Below are 16,629 nucleotides of genomic sequence, written 5' to 3'. Positions count from 1 at the left end.
TTCGACAAGAGGGGCTACCTTCGATGCTCCTCAGAGAGAAACGTATGTAACAACATGACCAGAATGTAGGGATCTGTTAGTGCCACCATACAAAAAGACCACTGACAGGATCTAGATCCAGGGTGATGTAGTTGGTTTCAGTAAGAACTTCTGAAACACCAGTTCAAATATAACTACCAGCAATTTTTTGTTTAGTATTCATCGTTTCTGGAAATTTCTTAGGTACATCGTGTTCCGAATGTTTGATGTTTATATAAATGACAGCATTCTGGAATATTTGTTTGTATCAATAGCTGACTTTTTGTCCATCACAGTCCTCTTCTGGTTTTATGTTGTTGCCAGTAATAAACATGCTTTTAGTTCTATGTGTTGCATATCATTGATGACCCTGCCTTTGGATTTGGACTTGATTGGGGTTTGAACTTAATATTATTTACAGATGAAAACATTAATGTACAAATAAAGAACTCATTGTCAGTATCACTAGCTCAGTGTACGTACTATATATTATGGTATTGCCAGCCGATCATGATATATCCCTTTTTAAAAATCACCCACAACAGTGACATGGCTGTTAAACACTTAAAAAAAAAAATTCACAAATGACATTGGCAAGGTAAGGCTATTTGTCACAGCGTCTGACGAGTCATCATGTTCAGACATGTCCTTAGCACAGCAGCGAACATTAGAAATGGAATGATGTGTGTACTGGACCCAAGAGACAAAAAAAGTGTGTGCAAAAACCACAGCCAATAATGTATGTGACTACCTTCTGACATGCTTCTGTCAATTAATTACAGAAAGCTCATTTGTATACGTTACTACACTAGCCACAAAAATCAAGTCATGAATATTCTAAAGAATGTAGTGGGATAAACAACCCACAATATAAAGTATTGTGGCTGCTGTTACATTAAGGGATCTTAATATACTGTGATATCCTCTTTCTGATAATCCTAAAAATCTGGATCAACAAGGATTGGTCCTGCATGAATGTTCTGCTATCGGTCCCTCATCTTATCAAAATGACATAGCTAACATTAATAATAATAAAAAATAAATAAAAAAACAACAAATAATATTTGACACAGCTGATGATGTTAACTGCACTGACCATACTGACATAAGCGCAAGGCGTTGTTGCAAGTTACGGATGCACAGCATACCTGCACACTCACAGTTTATCAACCTCTGTGCAGACATGCTCAGTCCAATGAATGCCAGTGTCAAATGTGGCGAGCATGCAGCTGTGTAATTAAGTGAGGTACTGTCTGCCATTGCTGGCAACTCTGACTGTGCAATACTAAGTTCATTTGTCCACTGTGTCTATCTCTCAAAGCATGCGGCTTGGCCACGTGCCTAAAGCTCTCTGCTCACTTTCTCAAAATAGTTAACATTGTGTTGTGTTCTGTATCACTAGTGATAGGCACGTATTATTTGTTTCAAGGTAGAAATTTTCAGGTAACGGCTAAAAACAATCAGCAGCAAATAATCAAAATGTGTTAACGATTTACTGTGAATCTAAATTTATTCAGTATAACTATTTGCAAGAGCGGTCACATGGATTTTTTTGTGTTTTTTATGTTTATGACTACTTTCCTCAATGTTCTTTCTTTTTGTGGTGAAACTATCACTTGTTACTTTCAGTGGCGAGTTCCTGGCAGTGAATTGTTCACCATTAATATGTTCTATAGTATGGTGTGAAACCACACCAGTCTGATCAGGCAATTTCTTTTTTATTACCTCAACGCAGACACCGTTTTTTACTTTTATGACTTCACCTTTTTCAAAAGGAATCCACCCTTTCACACTTTCTTTGGATGTAATCCAGTCAGATGGAACAGCAGCTTCGGAAAATCTTTCCATAGCTGCACTACTTTCATCAAAATCAACAGCTTGCTGTTTCTTGTGGCTAGTAGACACAATTATTGGATCCTCCGCAGACAAGTACTCTGACGATGATGACAGAAGTCGAACACCACCTTTGGGTTTCTTTTTCTTCTTTCCCTGCTTCTGTTTACTGTGAACACTGGGTACTTCCTCCAGCTCACTGAAAAAAAGAGAGACAGAGGAATATTAAATTACAGTGGAATAGAATACTAGTCCTAAGCATCTGCAAACTGGGAAACAACTTTCTTCGATTCCACAAATGTATCCAATACGAAACAAAGTTCTTCAATTTGGTATGAAATCAGTGATGACTTGTGCTGTGCATAGTAAAACCAGGTGAAATTACTGGTTATCAAGCCTAAAAAAACCAACGATAACAAGGGCAAATTATACGATCCTAGGAGATGAGCTACAGAGCAAAAGAAATGAGACACCGAGAACCTTAAGGGCCCAAAGCACAGAAAGAATGTTCTGAGAAACATAGATATTTGTGAAAATCAAATTAATGGACAAACTACCAGTCTCATAGTTCTGAACATCTTTTTAAGTGAATCTTAATATCCTATACTTCTTATGAAAAACTAATGCACTCACTTTATGTTATGAAATATTAATATTGAAGATTATATTTATTATTAATGTCAATTCATGAATTTTTCCCGTATGCACTAGTGACAAAAGTGTCTTTTTAAAGTTGTCAATTTGTAATTAATGTGAAACTAAATTAGAACATGAACAGGTACTAAATGTAATGCAGAACCTCGTTATTTTGGTTGAACATAGTCTGTGGCTTGAGGTTCAGATAAAGCTGCTGATAAACCTCCAATTACGAAGTATTACTGCTATGTACATGACAGTCATTTAAGTATCTTGTATACCCTAGATAGCAATTAAGCAGTGCAGAGCAATAAAATTACAGTTTGTACTTTGTGCCCAAATGGAAATTAATAATCAAGAAACTGGTGAGATAGCATTTTGAGAATATTCGTATATACAACGTACGGCTACAGATATAGGTGAAGCTGTTTCATTTTATTGGTCCTGTTGCCTACAAAGCAGCTTATGCATAGCACATTTGATAAATCAAGTTATAAATATACAGCTGAAAGCCATTTCTAGGCATACATATTTAAGATTACTATAATACACTTTATACATAAGTATTTATCTAACACACTTCAAAAGATTTCCGGAGCATCCATATATGCTGAAAATCTAAAAATCGATGACAACTTGCTTTAGAACCTAACGATTCTCTGTGCTTCATATTGTGGACTAATTTTAAAAGCAGAGAACAGCTACCTGGGTCTACTGATTAACAGAGGCAGGCATGAAGTGCAGGGTGGAAGAAACAGTGAAGATATTAGGTGTGTAGGGCACTTATATCCTGGAAAAAATAGCTATGAAGCACACCTGTAGGATGAATTACTACAATAAAAGAAAATCCTGAGTGAAATGCAAATACTGACAGATGACAGAATCCAGTCACATCTTTTTGAAACTAAGTGCTGTATTATAAACACCCACATAAAAGGAAATGATAACTAAAGGCTTTTAATCTTTTATTGTATGTCACAATAGGTTAAGTTTATTTGAAGACATAAACCCATGTTCAGACACTTCTTACACATATGTTGTGTGTTTTATATGTACACACACTGCAGGACTGGACGAAGTGTAGGCTTATGATGTGGGTATGGAGTCAGATTGCATCACAAAATGTACTGTACTGTATCACCAATACTGTGAAACACCACTTCTTGTGTGGCCATGTGATCTATCATCATATGCAAAAGATACTCACAATTTAATTTACATTTCTATAATTTCTTATGACCTTCTCTATGGCAAAATTTTATATACTTGCACCACAAAAATTTTCAGATACCAAATATGTGGGTGGAGTGCAAATAGACCAAAATTATCACTGGTGGTAGCTACTGATTAGTTTTGAAATCTTGGTAGTGTGAATAACATGTTTCAGCTCCTTGCAGATAAAAAACAGCTTAAAAGAATTTCCCTTGGACTTCGGATTATGGAAGACCATTGTTTAAGAGAATTTCAAGCTACCAAATGTAGCCAATTGAGTTTTAACGAAGTTCAAATTAATGAGTTTTTGTGTACCAATGAATGAGGGTGCTCTAAGAGAAAAATAACTACACTGTATATGTAGAACAGTATTTCTGACATTTGTTTCACTGAGAAAGTATATGTACATTATGGTGTCACTTAATTTCCAACTTTCAAAATGTTTAGCTCCCCCCCCCCCCCCCCTAGTTTCTTATAATCAGTAAAAAAACAATATGTGCAAAATTTCAGTTCAATTGGACAACTACAAGATGACCCTCATTGACCAAGAAATTCTGAATTTTTGCTGTGCAGTTTCACATTATCATCATTATTAAAAAAAGCCTTATTATTTGATATACTTATTTTTAATAACCCTATTTTAAGACCTATATATTTACCTTGTCGTATATAATATATATCATAATTTTATTAATACTAAAACATTAACAGTGTTAGTAAAGGCACTTCTGTAGTATAGCTACAGGTCACCCTAATGTACATACTGTCAAATGCTGTTTTTTTTTTCCTCAAATGAAACAATTACATACGTATCATGGAACAACAGCAGAACTGAAGAGTTCTTCAGCAGCACAGATGATGTCATCTGCCTGCAACCATTCTTCTACATTAACAGAACAAGAGTGCATCAACCGGGTGTAAGCCTGTAGAATAGCAGCACTGGAATCCAAAGTTGTATCTGCATTATTAGTAAGTTCAGATGTTGGATCATCAGTTTCCTCTTCAGTTTTAGTGGCATTATCAGTTGCTGTCCAGGCCATCTTAAAACTGTTAGTTATCATGTCTACTGGAAATTCATCCCGAGCAGCAGATATGTTGTATATAGCTTCCAGTACATTCCAATGTGGAACTGTTCGCAGTTGCTCCTCTGCACTATTGGCAGCCTTAACAAGTTGGCATCCATAACTACACTCTAATTGAGGCAATTATTCCTTATCCAATGGCAAGAGATGGCTCATGGTGGTAAGGCCAGTATTACACTATCAAATTTCTTTGTCAAAGATTTGATCAAAGATATATTTGACAAAGATCTTTGACGTAGCGCTAGACGGGGTATTACACTGTCATCAAAGTTCAAGATGGCTGACAAATACAAATTGTTATTTACCGCAGCAGCTGCTGCTTGTGCCACAATTCCTGTGTGTGCACGTGTGATACAGAAGCAGGGGGAAAAAAGGAAACGTACCTGGGTGAAGGCGTGGGTTTCACGATGAGACGAAAAAAGCATTCAGCAAAACTTGTTACGTGAGCTAACAGTGGAAGACATCAAGTCATACATCAATTTCTTGCGAATGGATGAGCATACTTTTCAGTATGTTCTCAGTGAAGTGATTCCTCATATCTCAAAACACAATACTCACCTAAGAACTGCTATATCTGCAGAAGACAGGCTCACTGTAACACTTCGATTCCTTGCTACAGGAGAAAGTTACTCTAGCTTACAGTTCAGCACTCGAATTCCACAATGCACATTAAGTAAAATAATACCTGAAACGTGTGAAGCAATTTACAAAGCACTAAAGGACCATTGTCTGAAGATAAATAAATGTTCGATACACTTTACGTTCATGAAGATAAATTGTTATTATTTTATTTATTTAATTTTATTTACATCGCAAATTTCAATTGATGTGTGATACCACAAAATTAATAGAGATGTATGAAGCGGATGAGATGCTTTACAATGTGAGGCACCCTGATTATAAAAATAGATTACGAAGATTGGAGAGATACAAAAATTATATACATATGTATATTATAGAATTGAATCCTCTTCCTCTATTCCACCCTGCTGCAAGGCAGCCTGGATATACCCAGAGGTGGACGGTTGTGCTTGTTGTGCACGGGCTGTCGCAAGCAGCAAATCCCACCTGTCCGTTAATTTCTGCTCCAGACAGTGCATTGTGGCAGTGGTGTATTCCCTGCCACCCACTTTTTCCAATTCACACAGATCTGCTGTGATGTGGGCGCCAAGGGTACTGTAGCGGTCTTCATGGACAGGCATGGTTCTGGCAGCATCAGCCATAGCCTTAAGTGTCCTGCTGGCCTCCACCATGACGTCTGTTGCCACGTCTGGTGTGACTTTCCTCCTTTTAGTGGGAGGCCGCTCTTGACGCAGGGGCTGGGGCTGTGGCTGTGCCTCGCTACATGTGACAGGCTCCTGCATCTCATGCTATAAAATAAGAGATAAAAGCCATTAGTTACGTACTTCCTTGCACATACATAAATCTTATTTATTTACAGGTACCCACAAGCAGAGGAGAGTGGGAGCAAATTGCAGAGGATTTCGAGAAGTGGAACTGTTATAACACTATAGGAGCAATGGACGGAAAGCACATTCGTATTAAATGTCCACAAGCTAGTGGACCTCACTTTTTCAATAATAAATCCTTCAACAGTATCATTTTATTTGTCATGGTAGATGCTTCCTACAAATTTTTGTATGTAGATGTAGGAACTAATGGGCGTGTTTGTGATGCTGGAGTGTTTTCAAAAAGCAAACTACGTGAGTGTCTCATTGACCGATCTATGCTCAACATTCCTGAAGGCAGGAAGCTTGGGAACACAAACATTACAACTCCAATGGTAGTACTGGCAGATGACGCTTTTCCTCTGAGTTATTACATTATGAAGCCATTCCCCTTAAAAGGAGTCACAAAAGAAGAAAAGGTTTTCAATTACCGACTGTCACGAGGGAGAAGATTAGTGGAGAGCAGCTTTGGCATTCTTGCAAGCCGTTTCAAGATTTTACTTACTACCATTAACCTGCCTCCTGAAAAAGTTACCACAATTACACTGCCTGCCTGCACATTGCACAACTTGTTAACTGAGAGAAGAAAACACTTGTACACTCATCAGGAAACAGTGTCTGCCGTAGTAGGACACTGCACTTATCTTGAGACCCAAAGCACTGAGGACCTACAGCGAATGGAACCAATAGCTTGCCAAGCTGCTTCTGGACGTTCAGTACACGGGAGAGCAGTTAGGGAATACTTTAAGACATTTTACAATAGCGCTGGGAAAGTGCCCTGGCAAGATAATTACATTTAGTTACATAAAATGTAAACAAATGTACATACCTCAAACATTTCTTCGAACGTCGGTGTGGCACGTTCACTTTCACTTTCTGTGCTTTCTATATTGCACACACACTCGTCCGCCTCTGTTGCCTGGTCGAGAAATTTGAGCATTTGGAACCAGTACACTTGTGGTGTATACGCCGCCTGTACACTGGCTCCACTTTTGCTTTTATGCATCTGCAATATTAGTAATGAAAATAATTTAAACTACTTACAGGTTACGTAAACATTATTGTGTGCTTCAAGTCGCTGCAGTGAACAAATTAATGCTAATTATTTGTATGACATGTAAACTTTACTTGCATAAATAAATATGAATGAATATGTCAATACGTACTTTTGCTTTCTCGTACGAGTAGCTAGTGCGGAGGCCATTTATCTTCCTCTTGATATCCTCAGCCGTACATCCAGGCCGTATGTCACTGCTAATAATCTCTGCTATATTTTTGTAACTCTCCAATCTTCTTAATCTATTTTTATAATCAGGGTGCCTCACATTGTAAAGCGCCTCATCCGCTTCATACATTTCAATTAATTTTGTGGTAGACGCCACACACCAATTGTATTTTGCAGCCATGTTTACAAACACTAAAGATGACAGAACGCTCCAGCGATGCTGGCGCTCCACGTGGTAACGTATCACATTGCAGTGAACAGAAGACAAGCGATTTCTTTGATCAAATCTACAGCCTCGCCCTAGATTTGATCAAATATTGGACGACATTTGTCAAAGTTCCCTATTACACCATCAAATATCTTTGACAAAGATATTGGACAAAGAAATTTCATAATGTAATACCGGCCTAAGAAGTTAGTTTCCATGTTCAGAAATTCAAGGTCATCGAAGTGATGTGTCAAGAAATGGTCCACAGTTAGCAAAATATTTCTTTTTGTCAAAGCCATTTGTTGTTGAACCTTCAAGAAGACCTATTTGGTCTTCCAAGTTTTATTGTTATTCTCATAGGAGCATAGTGGATTGAAGAAGTTGATATTTTTAAAACAACATGGATTGTTGCATCTTCCAATAACTAATGGTTTAAGCTTCTCAGAACCATCTGAATTATAACACAAGATCACCAACAGTTGCATTTTCCTCAGTTTCATTTTTTGTGCTTGAAAATAGTGTTTTTTCAGGCATCAAGTTATAGAAAACATCGGATTCATCCACATTAACACATTTCTTGGGCAATACAAATGAGAGAATTTTGATTGAAATTTCTGTGCCCACTCATTGGCAACTAACTCATTTCCCCTATATGCCTCCCAACAGACACAGCACTGACTTAGTGCCTCTTCTAAAAATGCTACAGCCAGCCCTCAGAACACACAAACCCAGATACTCCCTCTTTCTGCGTTATTTCATACATTATCCTAAATTCAGTGGAAGTGGTGGATTTTTTGATGTAATTTGGCAGGAACCAAACAACTACTAATAGTTAACCGAGTTTACGGCTTACCCAATTTCGAAATAACAGGCATCTACTGTAGTAGGAAGATTTGATCTGTAAGTGAGGGTGAAAGTAGTTCCAGCAAAAGTGCATTATCAAATGAGTAGAGAGCAACTTCTATCTTCAAATCCATATACATCACATTACATTACACAATGCTTAACTGACGTTGTGTATCATACCCTACAAAATGGAGAAAACTGTGTATGTTTCGGTGTCAGTGTGGTAGAAGTGGTAGATCTAGTGAACAATGTGAACCCTAGGGTATGCAGTTTTAAATGTCCTACGCTATATAATGGGTTGTATATTTTGTTTGTAAGGACATTGGACATTCGTGTTCTTTAAAAACCTGTCATTTAGTCATTTTGTGTGGTAGCTTAGACTGCGTTGTACGCTAGGCATACACAGATGTAGTGGATATGGTGAGTTTCTTGAGCACTGTAATACTGCCGTTTTTCAGTGGCAGTTGCAGCGTCAGATTTAAGTCTCGTTTAGTTATGAGTGGCAAAGTCATGTAACCATGTTAATGATGTCATCATGACACATCATTGTGCTATTTAGTAATCTCAGAATGACTTCCTTCACTCCATTTGATCTTTATGTGAGGGTAGAAGTAGTCCCAGCAAGAGAAATCTGGATTGTGGCTTGAAGTTCCAATAATGCCAGTGATGACCCTGTGTCTTATAAGAGAACAGTCTTCTGTTACAGTAGTCACTGGAATATTACTACTTTACCAGAAACCTCAATGACCTGACTTATAGGCTATAATTAGCTTGTGGGACCGATGACCGTCGCAGTCTGGTCCCTTTAATCCCCCAAACCAACCAACCAATTAGCTTGTGGAATTGAGTAATTCTTATAATGACTACCATGATTCAGGTGACAGTGCACAGACACACTAACATCACTATACAAAAATCTGTTTGATTCTCTGGGAAGTAACTTTAACAACACCTACACTTTACACTGCAAGCCAACATACTGCAATGTTTAACAAGCTGTGCAAGTTCACAACAGCTCTGTGGAATCGGTGTATGAACACTTTTCTTAAGTATATTAGGGATGATACCCTGATTTCTGTCTCTGCATCTAAAAATAACGAAATTGTTGTACACTATACTGTCTACATGGCTAAAGTGAACTTACGGTGTTGGCACTTCTTGTGTTGACACTCGCCATAGCCAATCGAGTAATAATGTACACTAGAGAATGCGAATTTCTGAATCTAACGTTTCTTTTTGCAGAAGACACAAATTCATTACATTTCTTTTCAATACGGAGATTGTCAGAATAACTATCACTGGTTATTATGAATTTTAAGGTTAGGTACTGATTTTTGTATTTTTTTGACAGTTGGTCCCGACAGTTGGGATACCAGTTACTTTGGAATAAGGCTGGGCATCTCGGACATATTCTGAGTCGTGGTCACCTTTGTGCTCATATGGCAAAGACTACCAAATCCACCGGTTAGTCCCTCAGCCGTTAGGGGTAAAACCCAATGGGACTCGGGGCAAGTAAGGCTAGCAACCTGTTTCCCTGGTACTTTAAATATGATGCTGGCAACAATCAGAGCAAAATGCCTCGGACCTTTGGAGGTGACGGAGTCCCACCTCTAACTGACAAACCAGGGACTCCTAAGATACGACTTGGCAAACAAATGGTAATGAGATGGGGAGCTATTAATATCAATGGGGGCTACTCTGGGAAGAAGGTAGAGCTGGCAGAGGCTGCAAGTAAGATGGGGCTGGACGTTTTAGCTGTTAGTGACATTCGGGTAAGGGGTGAGAAAGAAGAGGAAGTGGGAGAATACAAGGTCTACCTGTCAGGAGTCAAAGCAGGAATAGCACAATGGGGTGTAGGGCTTTACATCAGGAAAGAAATGGTTCAAATGGCTCTGAGCACTATGGGACTCAACATCTTAGGTCATAAGTCCCATAGAACTTAGAACTACTTAAACCTAACTAACCTAAAGACATCACACACACCCATGCCCGAGGCAGGATTTGAACCTGCGACCGTAGCAGTCCCGCGGTTCCGGACTGCAGCGCCAGAACCGCTAGACCACCGCGGCCGGCGAAAGAAATGGAACCCAGTGTAGTTGCAATAAGGTATGTAAACGAACGACTGATGTGGATAGATTTGACAGTGTCTAGCAAGAAAATTAGGATTGTGTCAGTATATTCGCATTGTGAAGGGACAGATCAAGATAAGATGGATAGTTTTTATGAGGCACTCGGTGATGTAGCTGTTAGAGTAAAGGACAAGGACAGTGTTCTGCTCATGGGTGATTTTAACGCCAGGATTGGAAATCGAACAGAAGGGTATGAAAAGGTTATGGGTAAATTTGGAGAGGATATGGAGGCCAACAGGAACGGGAAACAACTCTTGGATTTCTGTGCCAGTATGGGCTTAGTAATCACAAACTCCTTTTTTAAACATAAGAACATTCACCGGTATACTTGGGAAGGCAGGGGAACCAGATCTGTCATTGACTATATAATAACAGATCAGGAATTCAGGAAGGCTGTGAGGGACACACGTGTATTCAGGGGATTCTTTGATGACACTGATCATTATTTAATCTGCAGTGAAATTGGGATTGTGAGGCCGAAAGTGCAGGAGGTCATATCCATATGTAGGAGGATAAGAGTGGAGAAACTTCAGGATAAGGAAATCAGGCACAAGTACATAACAGCAATCTCAGTAAGGTACCACTTAGTTGAATGTAGTCAATTACAGTCATTGGAAAAGGAATGGACAAGGTACAGGGACACAGTACTAGAAGTGGCTAAAGAATGTCTTGGAACAGTAGTGTGTAAAAGTAGGATGAAGCAAACAGCTTGGTGGAATGATACAGTCAAGGCAGCCTGTAAAAGGAAAAAGAAGGCGTATCAAAAATGGCTACATACCAGAACCCAGGTAGACAGAGAAAGTTATGTTGAAGAAAGAAACAAAGCCAAACAGATAATTGCAGCATCCAAGAAGAAATCGTGGGAAGACTTTGGAAACAGGTTGGCGACTATGGGTCAAGCTGCTGGAAAACCATTCTGGAGTGTAATTAGCAGTCTTCGAAAGGGAGGTAAGAAGGAAATGACAAGTATTTTGGACAGGTCAGGAAAACTGCTGGTGAATCCTGTGGATGCCTTGGGCAGATGGAGGGAATATTTTGAAAAGTTGCTCAATATAGGTGAAAATGCGATCAGTAATGTTTCAGATTTCGAGGTAGAATGGGATAGGAATGATGATGGAAATAGGATCACATTTGAGGAAGTGGAATAAATGGTCAATAGATTGCAGTGCAATAAAGCGGCTGGGGTGGATGAAATTAAGTCGGAACTCATCAAATACAGTGGAATGTCAGGTCTTAAATGGCTACACAGGATAATTGAAATGGCCTGGGAGTCGGGACAGGTTCCATCAGACTGGACAAAAGCAGTAATCACACCAATCTTTAAACATGGAAACAGAAAAGATTGTAACAACTACAGAGGTATCTCTTTAATCAGCGTTGTGGGTAAAATCTTCTCAGGTATTGTTGAAAGGAAAGTGCGAGTATTAGTTGAGGACCAATTGGATGAAAATCAGTGTGGGTTTAGGCCTCTTAGAGGTTGTCAGGACCAGATCTTTAGCTTACGGCAAATAATGGAGAAGTGTTATGAGTGGAACAGGGAATTGTATCTATGCTTCATAGATCTAGAAAAGGCATATGACCGGGTTCCTAGGAGGAAGTTATTGTCTGTTCTACAAGATTATGGAATAGGAGGCAAACTTTTGCAAGCAATTAAAGGTCTTTACATGGATAGTCAGGCAGCAGTTAGAGTTGACGGTAAATTGAGTTCATGGTTCAGAGTAGTTTCAGCGGTAAGACAAGGCTGCAACCTGTCTCCACTGTTGTTCATATTATTTATGGATCATATGTTGAAAACAATAGACTGGCTGGGTGAGATTAAGATATGTGAACACAAAATAAGTAGTCTTGCATATGCGGATGACTTAGTTGTGATGACAGATTCGATTGAAAGTTTGCAAAGTAATATTTCAGAGCTAGATCAGAAATGTAAGGACTATGGTATGAAGATTAGCATCTCCAAAACGAAAGTAATGTCAGTGGGAAAGAAATATAAACGGATTGAGTGCCAAATAGGAGGAACAAAGTTAGAACAGGTGGACGGTTTCAAGTACTTAGGATGCATATTCTCACAGGATGGCAACATAGTGAAAGAACTGGAAGCGAGGTGTAGCAAAGCTAATGCAGTGACCGCTCAGCTACGATCTACTCTCTTCTGCAAGAAGGAAGTCAGTACCAAGACTAAGTTATCTGTGCACCGTCCAATCTTTCGACCAACTTTGTTGTATGGGAGCGAAAGCTGGGTGGATTCAGGTTACCTTATCAACAAGGTTGAGGTTACGGATATGAAAGTAGCTAGGATGATTGCAGGTACTAGTAGATGGGAACAATGGCAGGAGGGTGTCCACAATAAGGAAATCAAAGAAAAACTGGGAATGAACTCTATAGATGTAGCAGTCAGGGCGAACAGACTTAGATGGTGGGGTCATGTTACACGCATGGGAGAAGCAAGGTTACCCAAGAGACTCATGGGTTCAGCAGTAGAGGGTAGGAGGAGTCGGGGCAGACTGAGGAGAAGGTACCTGGATTCGGTTAAGAATGATTTTGAAGTAATAGGTTTAACATCAGAAGAGGCACCAATGTTAGCACTGAATAGGGGATCATGGAGGAACTGTATAAGGGGGGCTATGCTCCAGACTGAACGCTGAAAGGCATAATCAGTCTTAAATGATGATGATGATGGAAAAAAACTAGATGTGTTGACAAACTGACCTGTAGTGTAGTCAGAGGCCTAGGTTAGGTAGGCAGGTGATAATTTGCTTGTGACATAGAAAAGCCAACAAGTCTCAATATGAAAGTATTGTCACTGCAATAACCTACTTATACATCTTTTTTTTTTCTCTCTCTGAAAACTTTCATATTGTGGTTAAATTCTAATCTAGTAGAACAAAATATAAATTATCTTTTGTTGTGGACCACAGGAAGTTATGAAGAAGCATTCTGACTGGCTACTGCCAACCAACCGGTAACCAACAACCAACTCTCACTGTATTCGATTACCACTGTTCAGAACAAGATGTCACAGCATCTGCATGCAATGCTACGATCATTGACACAGGTGCACTTTTACCTGACTGCCTTCTCAACTGATTTTTGCAACTCATTCCTGTTGAATGCTTTACGTGGAAGGCAGATTCAAAGAGTAGAATGCCACTTTTCATTAAAGTACTGTTGTTTACCACTGTTTGCAATCTTTATGAATACAAGAGCAAAATAATGATGTGCCATTGGTGTATAGAACAGTATATGTCCGTGTGTGTTTTCTCCAGTTCAATGTAAAAATTTCAAACACTTACAATTTACTGCACAGGCCAGTAAAGTATTTTTCTCTAAAACAAGCAAAGTGTGTCATAACAACTGAGAAAGAAAGAGAAACTCTGAGCAGTTACTTAGCAGCTCATTTGGAAGCAATTAAAGTCACACTCAGTTTTTGTCTACAAATGATTACAGTCCAAGTGACACTTTCAATATCTTAGTAATAATCATTATTATAATATCAGGCAAAATTTTCTTTTTCTGCGGATAATGCTGCATTGAAAACCATGGATATATAAAACCGAAAAATCATTTATTATAAACAAGTACTTTTATTTCTCCCATTTAAGACAAGTGGAGAGAAAGATTATGTTATCTTTCTGTCTCTCCATCCCCTTACAATCAGCTGCATTATTTTTAAAAATTCCAGTATTCATCTAAATTTAAAGAACCACAGGATACCTAAGATTGAATGGGCAGATGAGAACTGAATCCCTCTACTCCCCAAACAGGAGTTCAGTGACTTAATGACTATGCCACCTCACTCAGGAAAGGATGCAATGGTGACCCAGCATTGCCTTATCTGTGATGGTCAGACAGTATCCCTTCCCAAGCAATATAAGGTCTTCAAAGAGCAAATACATCAATTTTCAAACGAGAACTGGAAATATAGTTGAGCCTGGACAAACTGTTTCCTAAATCGTTCTAGGAGAACCATGAAGTCATACATGCAGTCCTTCCCTCATCTCTATCAACATAATCCAGCAGTTCATGCCTGACGCCTTCATTGGTAGTAAGTTGTACAGCACTACTAAGTTTAGACAACCACAAGGTGGAAATAATGGCAGATTGTGTCCACTGATTGCTTAAGAGTATGAAAAAGGAACAGCTGACAGTTTACTGGTATTCTGAATATTACAATAGTTTACATCTATTCTCTGCACTATAAACCATCAAATTTATGGTCATTACAGACACTAACATATTTTACACACTGGTAGTTAGTAAATGACAAATACTTACAGTTATTACACCAAAACAAACAGTTCTGTTATATGAAGTAATGAAATATTACTAAGTTAAACTTTTCTGTTAATAATGAAAAGTGTATTAAAGGTGGAGTGAATGTTGCAACAATATGTTCTGTCTAAAAGCAAACATGGGCTAACCGATCAGAAAGGATTCTCACCCTGTCAGAATGACAACAGTAGGACAAAACCACGAGAAACCTAAGTTGGAGCCAATATTTCTGTGTCAAACACAAATTTGGGCTACAGTGCACATCAGTGTCATAACAATCAAGAGTTCAGCGCTATAATTTTCAGCACTTTTTATTGCCAGCGATTCAGTAATAACATTCTGCTACTAGAAGTGAGCACCTAAAACATATTCAATACACAGTTCTACCTCATTCCACTATTACTAAAAAGCTCTTAACATGTATAACAAAATTTAAATTATTGGAATAATAAAATATAACATTGCGAACGCAAAATGGTAATAATAGTTAATTCTACAATTACGTCTACCTCTCAAAACGTTAGGTTTGAACCACAAAATATATCAACTAAGAAATTCTACAGCTTTGTCCAAAATTGAAGTTATGTTTCAATATATATGCCCTAAATTGTTACAAAAAAAGTTAGATGCCCAGATATTGTTCCTAAAAAAATTAAAGATAGTGCTTCAAAGTTACCTGAACGATGTGAAACACACAACCATCTCAATTTGAATAATTAACACTTGATTCAGTTTCACGATGAATACGGAGTTTCAAAACTCACTTGTCAATTATTTTCGCCAAACGTTTTGCAACGAACGCCTGGAATTCTGGTGTTACTCTCAGTGCGTTAGGCTGTTCAGTCTTCTCGTCCAGTGATATTCTGTTAGATAGTTTCTCATCTCGTCCCTCTGTAATTTAACATTAACATTTAACCACAGTATTTCTCAGCTCCACACAGCGAAGAAATTGGTTTGTAAACATACTGAAACAAAAATTGTCGCTCATCACTGAGAATATGAAATTAAAGACGTCCACCGCAAAATGATTTGTCATACAATAATCACATTATTTTATTTACCCGTAGCGTCTGATCTGCTACTGAACATGGAGACATCTAGTGCATCTTTGAGTTGCTGAATGTTTTCGTCTTCCGATGATTCAGAACTCATATTTCCACTGTCACTATATCGCTCTATTTCAAGCAGCTCTTAAAACTTTATGACAACAAACACACGCTTCGTAAATTTTTAGTCAAAGAACTTGGTACCAAAGACATGTAAATGACATGTCATTCGACCACGCCACCAGGTGACTTCAAAGGGCCCTCACACGCTCAATAATACTGTCAAACCGACAATATATTGACTGCCTGAGGGCATTTATTGACGTATTGTCATTACTAGAAATATTGATGAGAATTAATCATGGAAACCAAATTATTTTCAGTATTGTCGATACATACATGTGCGAGGCCGAGTACTGACGATTTGACAATATTATATTCATTAACCAGCCACATGGTGTTAGTTTGTATGTGTTTTCATTTCATCCACGTTGGTCCTTAAGCGTTTCTGTTTTTCAGTTCCGTTGGAATTTGTCTTTCACAAAATGAGCTCGTCTGTGATGGTAAATTTTGTAGAGTGGTACCAGCGAAACGGATCGTTGTGAAATCATTCCGAAAAAAAAAAGCCGTCTACCAAGAACTCCTGAAATTATATGAAACAGACTACAGTAATA

At 38.4% G+C, this 16,629-nt stretch overlaps 1 protein-coding gene across 1 annotated transcript; it reads right to left on the bottom strand.

The window, feature by feature from the left end:
- Positions 1-1,527: 1,527 nt before the first annotated feature.
- LOC126204010 (protein CUSTOS-like) lies at positions 1,528-16,118 on the bottom strand. Its single transcript, XM_049938440.1, has 3 exons — positions 15,971-16,118; positions 15,674-15,800; positions 1,528-2,050 (listed from the first exon to the last, which is right to left on the bottom strand). Exons 1-3 carry the CDS (start codon positions 16,059-16,061, stop codon positions 1,528-1,530), a joined length of 741 nt encoding a protein of 246 aa, XP_049794397.1. The 5' UTR covers positions 16,062-16,118.
- Positions 16,119-16,629: the final 511 nt, after the last annotated feature.

The sequence above is a fragment of the Schistocerca nitens genome, chromosome 9, assembly GCF_023898315.1.
Source record: "Schistocerca nitens isolate TAMUIC-IGC-003100 chromosome 9, iqSchNite1.1, whole genome shotgun sequence".
In the NCBI taxonomy this organism is placed as follows: domain Eukaryota; kingdom Metazoa; phylum Arthropoda; class Insecta; order Orthoptera; family Acrididae; genus Schistocerca; species Schistocerca nitens.
This window is presented reverse-complemented; position numbering and strand designations above follow the sequence as displayed.

Excerpts from the sequence above, each read along its gene's own strand:
- LOC126204010 (XM_049938440.1), bottom strand. The coding sequence starts at position 16,061 with ATGAGTTCTGAATCATCGGAAGACGAAAACATTCAGCAACTCAAAGAT. Across the intron at positions 15,801-15,970 it reads TAGCAGATCAGACGCTACGG|AGGGACGAGATGAGAAACTA; the intron begins GTAAATAAAATA and ends GTTAAATTACAG. Across the intron at positions 2,051-15,673 it reads TTGGCGAAAATAATTGACAA|TGAGCTGGAGGAAGTACCCA; the intron begins GTGAGTTTTGAA and ends TCTTTTTTTCAG.